This window comes from Microcaecilia unicolor, chromosome 4, assembly GCF_901765095.1.
Source record: "Microcaecilia unicolor chromosome 4, aMicUni1.1, whole genome shotgun sequence".
NCBI classification, from domain to species: domain Eukaryota; kingdom Metazoa; phylum Chordata; class Amphibia; order Gymnophiona; family Siphonopidae; genus Microcaecilia; species Microcaecilia unicolor.
Genome location: NC_044034.1, coordinates 245259314 through 245275477, shown reverse-complemented (window position 1 = coordinate 245275477; position 16164 = coordinate 245259314). Strand labels below are relative to the sequence as shown.

The window sequence follows — 16164 nt, the reverse complement described above, 5'->3', positions numbered from 1 at the left end:
TCTCAGACATGGCAAAGGCAGAAGAAAAAGGGTGAATTTTAAGTGCTGCATAAAATTTCATGTCAGAATGTTCTATCACAATACAAGAGAAAGGAGATTCCAAGAGTGTTAGGGCAACAAAGAAAATGGCACATTACACAGCTGGTGTAGTTAAATGAAAAATGTGTAAGCAGCGTTAATAACCAAGTAGGGGCGTGAAATATTACCGCTGAAGAGAGGTAGGGTGGGATACCTGAGTAAAGTACTTTATGAACTAGTATTAAAATTTTGAATTGGACATAAAAAAAACTTAACCAGCAGCCAATGGTTCTGATAGAGTACTAGCATGGCACAGAAGCCTGAATGTTGCATTTTTGATCAGATCAGTTGTAGACACTTGAGTTGTAAATGGCAGATACCCGAGAAGACAAAGTTATATTAGTTCAGGCATGAAGTTATTAAAACATGTAGTAAAGTATGGAGGGATTTGTCATCTAACAGACTACAAAGTGACCTGATCTTATGTAAAGAAATAGGCCTTGACTTGAAGAAACCTGTGCTACAAATGAAAAGTTTGCAATTGATGTTCACACCAATGTACTTAATAAGAACATAATAGCCATACTGGGTCAGACCAATCGTCCCATCTAGCCCAGTATCCTGTTTCCAACAGTGGCAAATCTAGGTCACAAGTACCTGGCAGAAACCAGATTAGTAGCAACTGTTAATATGTGTTCTAGCTTGAGACCTATCCACTGGAATGGTGGTGGGCCAAGCTACACAGCTTAAAACAGCTGAAAAGCACTAACTAGGCCTGATAACCAGCTGATGGCCTTATAGCAGAGAGCCTGCAAGAGCAGGACTGCTTGGTGAGTCTTAATGAAACCTGGTACAACTTTCAAATTGAGTGTAACACTTACGATGTAGAAAATAATGACAAAAATGGTAAAAAGCTTGGTTCTTAAAATGGAGTTTGTCTTTATAAAATGGCTTCCAGTATCACAAGATATAAAGACACAGATCTCTCTCAGTATTAGGAAAGAGGTTTTAAAAGTGTTGAAATTGGCACTATGAAGAAATCTTTGAGAGGAGGGGCAGATGGGCACCTGATCTGCGGTTAAGTGTGATTCAGAGATGAAGCAAGATTAGAGAAAAAAGTCCCTCTCCAATTGACTTGTATGTACTGAAAATACTATATAAGAAGTGGGCATCAGAGCTATCGTTGGAACGTTTTCCCCAACAAGTCTCCAAAGAGCGAAGCTCTGGCCGGTTGAATCCAGAATCTGTCCGATGAATGTACCAAACTGAAGTCCTGATTTGGGTGAGAATAAAAGACTATTTCTTTCACTAAACTGTTTCTGTCTTTGTTTCAATCTATTCTCTCTCCTCCACCTGTTTCACAGAATACTACACACACAAGTAAGATTTCTCACTCACATAGATTTCATGTGGGAACATAAATGGCCAAAGATTCACTTAGATCCAGATAGACAGAAAGCTGTGGTCATGGGAATTAGATTTGAACTGCGCCTTCTGTCACCCCCCCTGCGCCTCCATGACCGGAGGCGCTCCTTAGAACCCCGTGACATAACACCATGGAATGGGGTGTCACTGGAATTCAGGGAGGGGGTGATTAACAAGATCTTAGAAGAGCAAACCCTCTGTACACCTCCGTGGGGAAGGGTCCTGCGGGGGTCTAGAGAGGGATAGATAAAAACACAACATTCCATGCTACCAATCCCAGGGCAAGCAGTAGCTTCCCCATATCCATCTCAATGACAGACTATGGACTATTCCTCCAGGAACTTGTCCAACCCTTTTTTAAACCCAGATATGGTAACCACTGTAATAGGGGTACCTGAAAGAAAGGGTGCAAAAGAAGGTCAGAGCAACTGGCCAGTAATCCAAGAAGCTATTGACTTATCTGGGGAGAGTAGACCTGTGTAAGTGAGTAAGAGGATATCATCTGCTTAGATGTAAAAGCTGATTCTTGGAGCATGAGAGCCAATGGGCTAAGAAGAAAAATGTTAAATAGTGGTGCCAGCCTGCGGCACACACAGTGAAGGGGATGTGAATGAAAAATTAACAAAGTTGAAGATACTGCAAAAAACTTCCCATGAAAAAAGGAACTGAACCATTGCAGAACAGTACCAGAAATCCCCATGGAGAAGAGGAGAGTGGCCAATAAGGTTGAATGCTGCAGATAGATCCAGAGACACAGCCAGAGCTGCATGATCTTTGTCTAACTGCTCATCAAGTTCACTATGTAATGCATTCATAACAGTTTCCATGCTGTATCTCAATCTGAATCCAGACTGCCCATGGTGCAGAGTAAATGTGTGCTCTGCAAAATTAGAGAGCTGGTCAAATTGAAGAATGCTATTCCAAAACAACGGCTTGTGTGTCTTTGTCAAGAGCTGCAAATTCTTCAGGAAAGATCCTGCATTTTTCAGCAGGTCATCAATATTTACCAATTGATTTTCTAGGATAGTCTTTTAATGGAGATATAGCTGTACTTACAGATGGTCACTTTAGGGAAAAGGATACTAAACAGTGATCAGACTATGAATGCAGAGTAAATAGAAGTTTGCTAAAACTAGGCAGTGAGTTATTAGATGAAAATAGAAAATCATGAACAAGGCTGCTTATATGCGATCGCCTATTCATTTGTTTTCCAGGAAAAAATATTTATTTGAACCCTTCTCTCAGTATTTGGATCACCATCTCCAACCCTCTATATCATGCTTTGAGTCTTTTATATATGACTCTTCACACTTGTTGCAAATCTTGGAATCATTTAATTTTGATAGACAAGAGTCGATTATTTTGGTGACATTATATGTTAATGCACTTTACACCAATGTCTCTCAACAGACAGCTTTACATATTATAGATAGGCATGTTCAGGAATTGTAGACTTCTATGGATAAAATAGCTTTCTGAATCAGATAGATAGGTTAGTTATTACAAAAAACTATTCCCACAGTTGCATGTTTGTATATGGCAGATTTTGAAAAATATTTTCAGGCTTATTTTCGAAAGAGAAGGGCACCCATCTTTCGACACAAATCGGGAGATGGGCGTCCTTCTCCCAGGGTCGCCCAAATCGGCATAATCGAAAGCCGATTTTGGGCGTCCTCAACTGCTTTCCGTCCCCGGGACGACCAAAGTTTCCGGGGGCGTGTCAGAAGCATAGCGAAGGCGGGACTGGGGCGTGCTTAACACACGGGCGTCCTCGGCCATTAATGGAAAAAAGAAGGGCGTCCCTGACGAGCACTTGGCCGACTTTACCTGGTCCATTTTTTCTTACGACCAAGCCTCAAAAAGGTGCCCGAACTGGCCAGATGATCACCGGAGGGAATCGGGGATGACCTCCCCTTATTCCCCCAGTGGTCACTAACCCCCTCCCACCCTAAAAAAAAAAAAAAAACTTTAAAAAATATTTTTTGCCAGCCTCAAATGTCATACCCAGCTCCATGACAGCAGTATGCAGGTCCCTGGAGCAGTTTTAGTAGGTGCAGTGCACTTCAGGCAGGCGGACCTAGGTCCATCCCCTCTACCTGTTACACTTGTGGTGGTAAATGTGAGCCCTTCAAAACCCACCAAAAACCCACTGTACCCACAAGTAGGTGCCCCCTTCACCCCTTAGGGCTATGGTAGTGTTGTACAGCTGTGGGTAGTGGGTTTTGAGGGGCTCAGCACACAAGGTAAGGGAGCTATGCACCTGGGAGCAATTTCTGAAGTCCAGTGCAGTGCCCCCTAGGGTGCCCAGTTGGTGTCCTGGCATGTCAGGGGGGGACCAGTGCACAACGAATGCTAGCTCCTCCCATGACCAAAGGGCTTGCATTTAGTCATTTCTGAGATGGGCATCCTCGGTTTCCATTATCGCCGAAAACCGGGGACGACCATCTCTAAGGTCGACCTAAATGTTGAGATTTGGGCGTCCCCGACTGTATTATCAAAACAAAAGATGGATGTCCATCTTGTTTCGATAATACAGGTTTCCCCGCCCCTTCGCCGGGATGTCCTGCGAGGAAGTCCTCAGGAAAACTTGGCACCCCGTTCGATTATGCCCCTCTTTGTGTATCAGTCTGTATTTGTTGAACATATTTGTCTACGGAAACACTTCATTGATGATGTTTTTTTTGATACGGTCAGGTGATATAAGTGGTTTGCAAAGATTTTTACATCATCTTAATGTTTGTGATCCTAATATTACATTTACTTCGCACACTGAGTGACAAGATATTGGGGATTTTTTTTGGATATTCATGTACGATATTGGGAAGGTCATTTTCAAACATCAGTTTTTAAAAACCCACAGATAGGAACACCAACCTTCATTATAGTAGTTATCATTGTAAAAGGTTGAAGTATGGTATTCCAGTGGGGCAATTTCAGAGGATTAAGTTATTGTGTAGTACTCAGGAGTCTTAAGGATCAAGCTTATCAAATGATAGATAGATTTAGACAGAGGGGTTACCCAAATAGGCTGATTCGGGTGCCTACAAATGAGCAACAAATGCCAATAGATCTACTATTACTAATAATTTCTATAGTGCTACTACATGTACGCAGCACTGTAGATATTATATACAGGTATTTTCTCTGTCTCTAGAGGGCTCACAATCTAAGTTTTTATATCTCGGGCAATGGAAGGTTAAGTGACTTGCCCAAGGTCACAAGGAGCTGTGGTTGGAATTGAACCCAGGTCATCAGGATCAAAACCCACTGCACTAACCATTAGGCTACTCCTCCACTCCACTCCTCCAATAGATGCTGGTTGTTTTATAAAGATTAGCAACCGTTTTAGGGAGGAAGACACACTGAAGTTTATATTACCCTATTCTCGTCAGGGGGGATGTAATAAAACAAGTAATTTGTAATCATTGGTCCATTTTACGGTTGCATCCCCAATTTGTTAGTAATAAGCCAGCCCAGCACCAGCCTTAGTTGATGCAGCCAGAGTTTCCATCTAAGCACCACTTGACATGCAAACACATAAGCAACCCTTTAAGTTTTTTTTTTTTATATCATTCATTTTCTAATTAGGAGATCCCCTGTGTTCATCCCACTCCTTTTTGAATACCGCCGCCACAGTTTTTATTTTCCACCATCTCCTTTGGGAGGTCATTCGAGGCATCCACCACCCTTTCCATGAAAAATAATTTTCTGATATTACTCCTAAGTCTACCACCCCGCAACCTCAATTCATGTCCTCTAGTTTTACCACTTTCCCTTTTCTGGAAAATATTTGTTTCTATATTAATACCTTTCAAGTATTTACACATCTGTATAATATCTTCCCTGTCCCTCCTCTCCTCTAAGGTATACATATTTAGGTCTTCCAGTCTCTTCTCATATGTCTTTTGGCGCAAGCCCATATCATCCTTGTCACCTTCCTCTGGACTGCTTCAAGTCTTCTTTCATCTTTAGCAAGATACGGCCTCCAAACAACACAATACTCGAGGTGGAGCCTCACCAACGACTTGTACAGGGGCATCACCATCTCCTTTCTTCTGCTGGTACTTTTCTAGCTACAGCCACCGCCTTGTCGCACTGTTTTGTCTTGCCTCAACAAATTGAGATGTGAGTGGTGAAACTGGAGACTTTCATGCTTTGTTAGTAACCCTCAACTCACGTACACTAGAGCCCGTAATGTGGGGGAGATGGCAGTAATTAGGAATTCTGATTGATATGGCACAGACGTGGGGGACTATACTTGTTGCCACAGAAGTGTATATTGTAGGTATGCCATGATCACACAGTCATTATTCCTAGTACAGGACAGGAATTTAGATTGAGATTTCATACAGATTGTGATTTTTCTCAGGTAGTGTATGTGTTTCAATGTCCATGTCAGAAGTGGTATATTGGTTAGACAAAGCACAAGATTAAACGGACAGCTGAGAATTTGAGTAATCTTAGAACACATAAAAAAGAAGCACCTTTAGTTGACCATTGGGAGCTTTGCAACCATTTGGAAAGTGACCTGAGATCTGTAGTTTTAACTCAGGTTAAATTGCAATTGGGAAGGAATGTTTCCACTATCTTAATTAAAAAAGAACAAGAATTTATTTTAAATTGAGCCACGGTCTCCCTGGGGAGGCTGAACAGAGAGATTGAGTGGATCCTTCAGTGACTTGACAGGGATGGGAGCCTATCAGTTTTCATATTTTCTTGACAGGAGGTTTTAAAGTGCAAGGGGTTCAGAGTGCATGTGTTGGCATTCCAGAGAGGAGGGGTGGGTAGCTCCCTTGTTAGCTGAGAGTAAGCGAACATGTTTAATTTTGGAATAAGATTAAAAAAAAATTTTAAGTGTTAGATGGTATAGATAGGAGTGTGTTAGTAACATACTGTTTGGTTTACAATTCTGTTCTCCTGATGATGTCGTTGGTGGCGAAACGTAGTTCTGCGTCGGGAACAGATGAGGATGATGGTATTTGAAATTCAAGGATAAGCACTTTGCATGAACCTTGCATCAAAGGATATGTGAAGAATGTGGGTAATGGAGAGATCTGCATCGGATCAAATGCTCCCACATAAGTCTTTTTGGACATTTATGCATGATTAATGTATTTATAGGAGACTTGATCATCATAATATATAAGACTCTATTAGCATTGATTTGGAGTTTTTTTTTTTTTGGGGGGTGGGGTTGAGTTGAAAGAGTATCAGTGGAGAGACACTGATTTCCAGTAAGAGATTTTATATATTACTCCTATACAAATTGATCAATTTAACCTCTTGATTACGGAGGGAGGTTTGGGCATCCAGTATGATGACTGTATTAAGACAGTGCATTGAATGGCACCTATACCTTTTGGTGTAAGGCACTTCTTCACTCTCAGCACTATATAATATTTATAAATGACATTAAAAATTTAGACTTGCAATTAGTTTTAATATATAATTAGGCATCTTAGTTTTTTTTTTGCGTAAGGCCAGGATCAGCCATACATCTACAAAAATCTTGATCCAGACTAGATCTCACTTCCATCTGTAAATGCTAAAAGAGAACTGGAAGGACTGTTCGGTTTTTTAAAGGTTTTGTGCCTGACATCTTCACACAGGTAAGCGGACACTGAGACTAAAAACAAAGAAAAGATAAGCGCTCAACATTTTTTTCCCCTGGGCAAGCAGGAGTTACTCTGCGTCCATACACCACAGCTCTCTAGTGCCTTCTCCCCCCAATGTGAAAAGTATTCTCGTTGTATAATATAATTGTATGAAAGTAGTATCTTTGGAAATCTTTGATAAATATTATGCTTAATTAAAAAAAAAAAAACTAAACTAAATTTCACCAACTCTAGACAAAGTTAGTCCATTGAACTATGAAAGAAACTGAAACTAAACTTAGACTAAAGATTAACCCCCTCCCCTTTTTACTAAGCCACACTAGCGACTGCCATGCACTGAGGCCGATACAGCCCATTCACAATGAATGGGCTGTGTCGGCATTGCTTAAAAGATCTGTGCTATTCCCTACAGGGTTTACTTTAACTGCTCTCTTTGAAAGATCTGCAGAAGAATACACTAGTTGGGCAACACTACTTATATAAACAGAATCTTAATACAATTACGTACTTGTTTCTCCAATATTAAAATGTATATTTTCTAAAGAGCTTGGATTTTTCCAGATTTACGTAAAATGCCAGAATGAAGGAAACATTTTCCTTCTATATGCCAGAAGACTAGTATGTTTCTTTGACAGTTCTCCAAGGGGCTAATTTTAGAAAAGGTTGACCAAGAGGAATGTCAAAGAAGAATCTACATGTCTTTATGTATATGTTTACAACAGCTATAAAGAAGTGTAACTGTGGTGTTTTCTATGTATATAGGTCTCACCCTGCCCCAATTTTGCCTATTCGTTTTCCCTGGAAAAGCCTACCCATGGTACACGTTTAAGTACATGCACTCTTATCAAAGGGGTCAAAAACGGTAAAGAGTCATGGATTTGATATAGTGCTTTCTGTGGTACAATCAAAGTGGTTTACATTTTTATTTTGTGCAGGTACTGCACATACTAATACAATATTGTAGCTCCTAAATGCTTAACTAATTTTCACTTTGAAGCCTCTCAACTTAGAAATTACAAAAAACCTAAAATCAACACAGGGTATATACATGATTATACCTCAATAACATTAAGTAGCTAGCTATGGGGCTCATTTCCGAAAGACAACAATGTTTTGAAAAGTGGCATAAAGCAGCATTTGGACGTTTTGCTTGCCAAACATTCAAATTGCTATTTTCGAAACCCATTTTCTAAACATTTTTCTATGCTATTCGTCCGCAGTGCATTCAAATCACAAGGGAGCACGTTGGAGGTATGTTAAGGGCAGGATTTGAGCATTCCTAACACTTGGATGTTTTTCTGCCATAATGGAACAAAACAAAAACGTCCAGGACTAAAACTAAGACATCTTGAGCTAGACATGTTTTAACAACGACTAAGCCAGAAAAGAGTGCCCTAAATGACCAGATAACCACTGGAGGAATAAAGGAAGGACTCACTCCCTTACTCTCCCAGTGGTTACTGACCCCCTCCCACCCCCAAAAGATGGGAAAAAGAAACAGTACATACCAACTTCTATGACAGCTTCAGATGTTGTGGCCAGTCCTATCAGAGCATGAAGCAAGTCCCTGGAGTAGCCTAGTGGTCGGTGCAGTGCAGTCATCTTCTTTTTATGGACCCAGGCCCATAATCCATTCTGTTACACTTGTAGTGGAAAATGTAAGCCCCCCCCAAAAAAAAAAAACCAACCAAAAACCTACTTCACCCACATATAGGTGACACCTGCAACCATAAGGGCTATTGTAGTGGTGTATAGTACAGTAAGACTTTGGTGGATTTTGGAGGGCTTATCAAACAATATAAAGGGGTAAGGGTAAGACGTGTACCTGGGAGCTTTTAAATGAAGTCCACTGCAGTGCCCCCTAGGGTGCCCCACTGTTCTGCTGGGATGTCTGTGTGGCCAGTCTACTAAGATTGTTGGCGTCTCTTACATTCCAATGGCTTGACTTTGTACATTTTTCACTTGGATTTTTCCCCTTTTTATAATTGCTTCTGCTTTTGCCTAAATACGTACTTCACTTTCTTATTTAAGCATGATTCTTCTTCAAAAAACAGCTGAGACAAAATCAGGAGCTGGTAGCTCTCTTTAACCTAGCCAACACTGTACTCCCAGCTGCATGGAGGTTTGCGAGCCACATGGACTCAGTTTATTTACATTACATCTAAAAGACCTCTTTAGCAGTGGCAAGGAAGCAAACAGAAAGGCAGGCAAGACCTGCAACTCTGCGAGCTATGTGAATTGCAACCACCACTGATCAGATGAGCAGAAGGCACCAGCAGCAAACACAGCAAGGAAGGGGCCAAAGGCTCTGTATACAACCTCTGGGGGCTCTAAGCACCCTATCAGTTCTGGTACCGATTCCTGGTGAGAGAAGAGCTCAAGCTGAACCAAAGCATGACCTTGCACAGAAGGGAGGGCATGGGTAGTTGCCTTTTCACCTGAGATTTGATGGTACCAGTTGGATTCCTGATGTTCTGCTATTTTCTCACTTTAAACTAGGAGTCTCTTAATTACAGACTGCTTTCTCCCCTTGATATCCTGAGAGAATCAGGAGCGGAGGGTGGTGGGAGGCAAAGCCAGGAGAGAGAAAAGAAAGAGCAGGAGAAAGAAGGAGTTAAAAATATAACAGTCTATGAGGTCAGATAAAGACCAAAACGGCTCACCCAATCTATCCATCATCAATTTGTCCACTTTAGGCAGATGCACAAATAAATCTCCATAAGGCCCCCAATACTCAGTTCTTTCCCCCCATGTCCAAGGTTTAATTTGTGGGGGAACACCCTGGAATACAGTTCCACCACTTATTTTCAGACTCTAGTGCAGCAAGGACATTCTGCAATATCCCCTCCCTCCCTTCCAAGCAGCCTGTAGAGAAGAGGAAGGTTGGTGGTGAGTTTGGAGCAGAGCAGAGAACTCCCTAATCCAACCCTTATATAATCCAGTCCTTTTTTCTCCTGTTGTTCCTGGCCCACCAAAGCCTCTCATGGCTCCACAGTTCCACTTCCTTTTTACCTACAAATTAAGCTCTGCCCATGCCCCTCCTTGACTCTTTTTAAAGTAGTAGTATTATTGCTCTTTAGGGTTATAAATGCCACTCCTTGCAAGTTACCCCAGTGCTTCATTTCTTTCTTCTTGCCTCTAGGCATCCCCTGCATATATCCCACTCGTCGTTTTAAATTTTCACTACTGTTTTTTCCTTTAATCCAAGGATGTACACTGCTTTGGATCATTCTTGATTGGGTGGGGAAGGTGATTTATAATGTCTTTCAAAAAAATTAATTAAAAATAAAAATAAATGCACAGAATATCAGTTATTTATAATATATCACCAAAGGCAGTATACGGTTTCAGCTGATTTTGCATAACTCTTAACTTCAGCACTTATTTTCATACTCACTGTTTGCAAGAAGTACAGCTCCGAAGGCAACGGCCACAACAAAAATGGCACAGATAGCATCCAGACGAACAGCAAACCATCGTGTGGTGGTCAGAAACAGGAACCAAGACTCTGAGGAGGGATTTTGTTTTAAAGTAAAACAGAAGGAAAAAGAAACATCACAGGAGTTAAAATACATTCATCTATTTCTCTACTTTATTCATTCATACACACACACACATATAAATAGGAAGTCATTTTAGAAGCATCTAGAGGGCAATATTCAACCCATGGTGGTCAGCACATTATTAAACGATGACTGCCATCGGCTGAATTAGACCTGGATATTAGGTGCCGAGGGATGATCCAGCTACTCGCAGTGAATATGCAAACCTTGCAGGCCACTAGACATGATCTGACCCAACTGACATTCAATGCCAGTACCCAGATAGCTAACCAAGGATACTTAGGGCAGCAACACTGGTTCTCCTTGCCTTGTTGAGTCTACCCATCAGTTTTCTTTTTCCTGGCACCAGATCTTTACCTGCAGCAGATAAGAGATCTGATCAATCTCTCCCAAAATTTAAGATCAAGCTAAATACCTTTTTTTTCCAGGTTGCTTTTGGTTTTGTCCCTGGCTAGATGTCAGTTGGTCTTATGAGTAAATTTTGAGACACAGTGAGAGGCATAATCGAACGGGGCGCCCAGGTTCTCGTGAGGACGTCCTCGCAGGACGTCCCTGTGAAGGGGCAGAAAACCTGTATTATCGAAACAAGATGGGCATCCATCTTTCGTTTTGATAATATGGTCGGGGACGCCCAAATCTCAACATTTAGGTCGACCTTAGAGATGGTCGTCCCCAATTTTTGGCGATAATGGAAACCGAGGACGCCCATCTCACAAACGACCAAATCCAAGCCATTTGGTCATGGGAGGAGCCAGCATTCGTGCTGCACTGGTCCCCCTGACATGCCAGGACACCAACCGGGCAACCTAGGGGGCAATGCAGTGGACTTCAGAAATTTCTCCCAGGTGCATAGCCCCCCAACACCCACTCCCCAAAACTGTACCCCACTAGGGATGAAGGGGGGCACCTAGATGTGGGTACAGTGGGTTTGTGGTGGGTTTTGGAGGGCTCACATTTACCACCACAAGTGTAACAGGTAGTGGGGGATTGGCCTGGGTCCGCCTGCCTGAAGTGCACTGCAGTACCCACAAAAACTGCTCCAGGGACTTGCATACTGCTGTCATGGAGCTGGGTATGATATTTGAGGCTGGCATAGAGGCTGGAAAAAATATTTTTAAAATATTTTTTTGGGGTGGGAGGGAGTTAATGACCACTAGGGGATTAAGGGGAGGTCATCCCCGATTCCCTCCGGTGGTCATCTGTTCATTTAGGGCACATTTTTGTGGTTTGGTCGTAAAAAAACGGGCCAAGTAAAGTCATCCAAGTGTTCGTCAGGAAGGCCCTTCTTTTTTCCATTATCGGTTGAGGACGCCCATGTGTTAAGCACGTCCAGTCCCGCCTTCGCTATGCTTCCGATACGCCCCTGTGAACTTTGGCCATCCCCGCAATGAAAAGCAGTTGAGGATGCCCAAAAACGGCTTTCGATTATGCCGATTTGGCCGACCCTGGGAGAAGGACATCTATCTCTCGATTTGTGTTGAAAGATGGGCGCCCTTCTCTTTCGAAAATAAGCCTGAATGTTTCCCTTCCCACCCTCTTCCCTTTTTCCCTGTTTCCCTCTCCTCCTCTCTCTCTCAATTTATTATGTGTGAATGCTTTCTTACTTTTTGCTATTTTAAATAGAGTGCCTTTCCATTTTAATAATGTTCAGTATTGTACACCACCTTTGATCTTCTGTAAGATAAGGCAGTATATCACAACCCTAACAAAAATAAACATATCTGGGCCTGGCACTAAATATTACTACTACTACTACTATTTAGCATTTCTATAGCGCTACAACGCAATAGCAGCGCTGCACAAACATAGAAGAAAGACAGTCCCTGCTCAAAGAGCTTACAATCTAATAGACAAAAAATAAATAAAGTAAGCAAATCAAATCAATTAATGTGAACGGGAAGGAAGAGAGGAGGGTAGGTGGAGGCGAGTGGTTACAAGTGGTTACGAGTCAAAAGCAATGTTAAAGAGATGGGCTTTCAGTCTAGATTTAAAGGTGGCCAAGGATGGGGCAAGACGTAGGGGCTCAGGAAGTTTATTCCAGGCGTAGGGTGCAGCGAGACAGAAGGCGCGAAGTCTGGAGTTGGCAGTAGTGGAGAAGGGAACAGATAAGAAGGATTTATCCATGGAGCGGAGTGCACGGGAAGGGGTGTAGGGAAGGACGAGTGTGGAGAGATACTGGGGAGCAGCAGAGTGAATACATTTATAGGTCAGTAGAAGAAGTTTGAACAGGATGCGAAAACGGATAGGGAGCCAGTGAAGGGTCTTGAGGAGAGGGGTAGTATGAGTAAAGCGACCCTGGCGGAAGATGAGACGGGCAGCAGAGTTTTGAACCGACTGGAGAGGGGAGAGGTGACTAAGTGGGAGGCCAGCAAGAAGCAGATTGCAGTAGTCTAAACGAGAGGTGACAAGGGAGTGGATGAGGGTTTTGGTAGAGTGCTCGGAAAGAAAGGGGCGCATTTTACGGATGTTGTAAAGAAAGAAACGACAGGTCTTGGCAATCTGCTGGATATGAGCAGAGAAGGAGAGAGAAGAGTCAAAGATGACCCCAAGGTTTCGAGCTGAGGAGACAGGGAGAATGAGAGAGCCATCAACAGAAATAGAAAACGGGGGGAGCGAGGAGGTGGGTTTGGGGGGGAAAATGAGAAGCTCGGTTTTGGTCATATTTAATTTCAGGTGGCGTTGAGACATCCAGACAGCAATGTCAGACAAGCACGCTGAAACTTTGGTTTGGATGCAAGGTGAGATATCAGGGGTAGAAAGGTAGATTTGGGAGTCATCAGCATAGAGATGGTAGGAAAAGCCATGGGATGAGATTGATGAGCCAAGGGAAGAAGTGTAGATAGAAAAGAGGAGGGGACCAAGAACAGAACCCTGAGGTACGCCGACAGGCAGAGGGATAGAAGTAGAAGAGGATCCACCAGAGTGAACACTAAAGGTGCGGAGGGAGAGGTAGGTAGAGAACCAGGAAAGGACAGAGCCCTGGAATCCAAGTGAGGACAGGGTATCGAGGAGTATGCTGTGATCGACAGTGTCAAAAGCAGCGGAAAGATCAAGAAGAATGAGGATGGAATATTGACCTCTGGATTTAGCCAGTAATAGGTCATTGGAGACTTTAGTAAGCGCAGTTTCGGTTGAGTGGAGAGGGCGAAAACTAGATTGTAGTGGGTCAAGAATAGCATGTGAGGAGAGAAAATCAAGGCAGCGGTGGTGAACAGCACGCTCAAGTAATTTGGAGAGAAAAGGAAGGAGGGAGATGGGTCGGTAATTAGAGGGACAAGTAGGGTCGAGTGAAGGCTTCTTAAGGAGAGGTGTGACCACAGCATGTTTAAAGGCAGCAGGGACAGTCGCAGTGGAAAGTGAGAGGTTGAGAATGTGACAGATAAAAGGAATAAGAGTAGGAGAGATGGCATTAAGAAGGTGGGTGGGAATATTAACAGATAACTTCTGAGTCCGCCCCAGCACTAACCTGAGGCTGCCACGATGGTCAGAGCTAAGGTTCAATGGCATTCTCTGGTTAAGCGCTACTCAATATTAGCATTTGGCTTAGTTAAATCACTCTGAATATTGACCTCGACATGTTTAAATAGTGGCACTCACACATGTAAATTGGCATACCCATGCAGTTGCGATTTCAAAAAAAACGCTACTTATACGCGCAGATGATCCATGTCGTACAGATTTCAAGGAAGCATGATTTGGGTGGGAGCAAAAATTGTGTGAGTAGTTCCCATTTTACAGTGGGAATACATACATGATAGAATTAAGTACAAGTTGTTGATGCTGGTTCATTATTGTGTGCATCATGATTCATCTCGGTATTTAGCAAACTGAATTCATCTATATCGCCCACTAGTAAATGTTCATGTAAGCATTGCTGCCTACACATGTAGTTACCAATACTTACATGAGAAAAAAGACAAGTGATGATGCATTTCTACACATGTAGGTTTCTACCAGCATTTATATACACGTTTTGCAAAAGGAACCACTTTCAGCAGAGCCTTTTATAAAATACAGGGGAAATATGAATGTCCCAACCTGGGTATCCCCTTTCCGATGCTGACCCTTATGCAAAATAGGGCTTATATTGTATTAGAACTTAAAGGATACTCATTCAAACAACAGACATAAAAGACATACATAAAGGACAAAGATTTTGTTTAAATGTTTTTTTGCCAAACTTCATATACCGCCATTCAACAGGTATCAGCAGTTTACAATATAAAATAATCAAAATGATATAAAAAAATTAAAACAATATAGTAAGTGAAGAAAGAAACTCACAATCAGATGGTGCTACACATTCTTCACACTCCACCAACATGTCCTATTCCTTTCTATATGCTTGGCCAACTAGATAAGTCAAAGAATAACTTTCTCATGGCAGTGATGATTCAGTACGATGATAATTGGGTAAAGGGTTCCATAATAAAGAATCTAATATATAAAAAGCAGAATCTCTAGTAGATGCTATATGTGCTTCTGAGGGAGGAGGGATGGCCTAATGGGGAATGGAAGAGCAGCCCAATGGTTAGTGGGAATCCTGTGGTTCCCGTGGGACTCCCATGGGGATCCCGCTGGAATGGACACAGGTCATGCGGAGATCCCGTGGAAGTGTAGTGCCAGGCCAGTCTACCTATCCTTTCCTTGTGCCATGGCAATTATAATAGCACTAAAAAAATTAATGGATACGGTTGATAACATTGAAATCCTCATAAGCATTGAGAGGGGAAATTATCAAGATGGGCTACAGTTAAGTTGAGTTATTTTACCACAAGCAGGGTTATTTTAAGCACAGGGGATGGAGAAGATTACTTGCGGGGACAGGCGGAGATGGAGGAGATTACTTGCAGGATTGGGCGGGGATGGGTTAGATTCCAGTGGGGACAGGCGGGGATGGGTGAAATTTCTGTCCCCCGTACAACTCTCTAGACAGTCATTAAGAGTTGCAAGATTCAACTGTTTAGGATTAACATAATAGGCTAGTTGAATCCAAGATGGTGTCAAGATAGGATATACCTGTCGATGCGCTTGGCTGTTTTGGCACTTTCTGGTTGGTGCAGTACTTGCTGTTCAATATGGGTAAGCAGAAGAGAAAGATTTGGGTGGTTCCCTCAGCGCCTGTTTTGGGACCCCCCACTGGAAGGGTTTCAGGCTTCAGCAGTTCCTAGTCCATCTTCATTGGTCCTGCTATCATCTGAGGCTGTTTGAATGGGGTATCATAGAGCTGTGTTGATTGCACAGCATCCCTTGCACTCTGAAGCAGTACTGCAGTTATGAAGCAACACACAGTAGGGCTGGTTGAGAGTGCTCTCTTGCCGCTGCAACTAGAGAGGCCACCACTGGCAGTGAGTTCCCCTCAGGAAGCAGCTACCCATGGAGAAGGTGTGTGCAGGAGCATTTGTTACAGCTACTTGTGAGTGGACAGCCCTATACTGAAGGATACTCTGCTTCCAACTTTGGGTTGAAAGAATTTGTTAGACCTGCTATGATAACCCTTGAGGTTCTCCGGGATGCCATTCATGAAATCAATACCTCTCTCA

At 42.6% G+C, this 16164-nt stretch overlaps 1 protein-coding gene across 1 annotated transcript in view; it reads right to left on the bottom strand.

The window, feature by feature from the left end:
• The window catches only part of ABCC4 (ATP binding cassette subfamily C member 4), a 520751-nt gene that overhangs the window by 124040 nt on the left and 380547 nt on the right, over nucleotides 1-16164 (bottom strand). The window contains exon 23 of the mRNA XM_030201377.1: nucleotides 10456-10566. Within this exon, the coding sequence (XP_030057237.1) occupies nucleotides 10456-10566 (111 nt within the window). The remainder of the gene's footprint in view (nucleotides 1-10455; nucleotides 10567-16164) is intronic.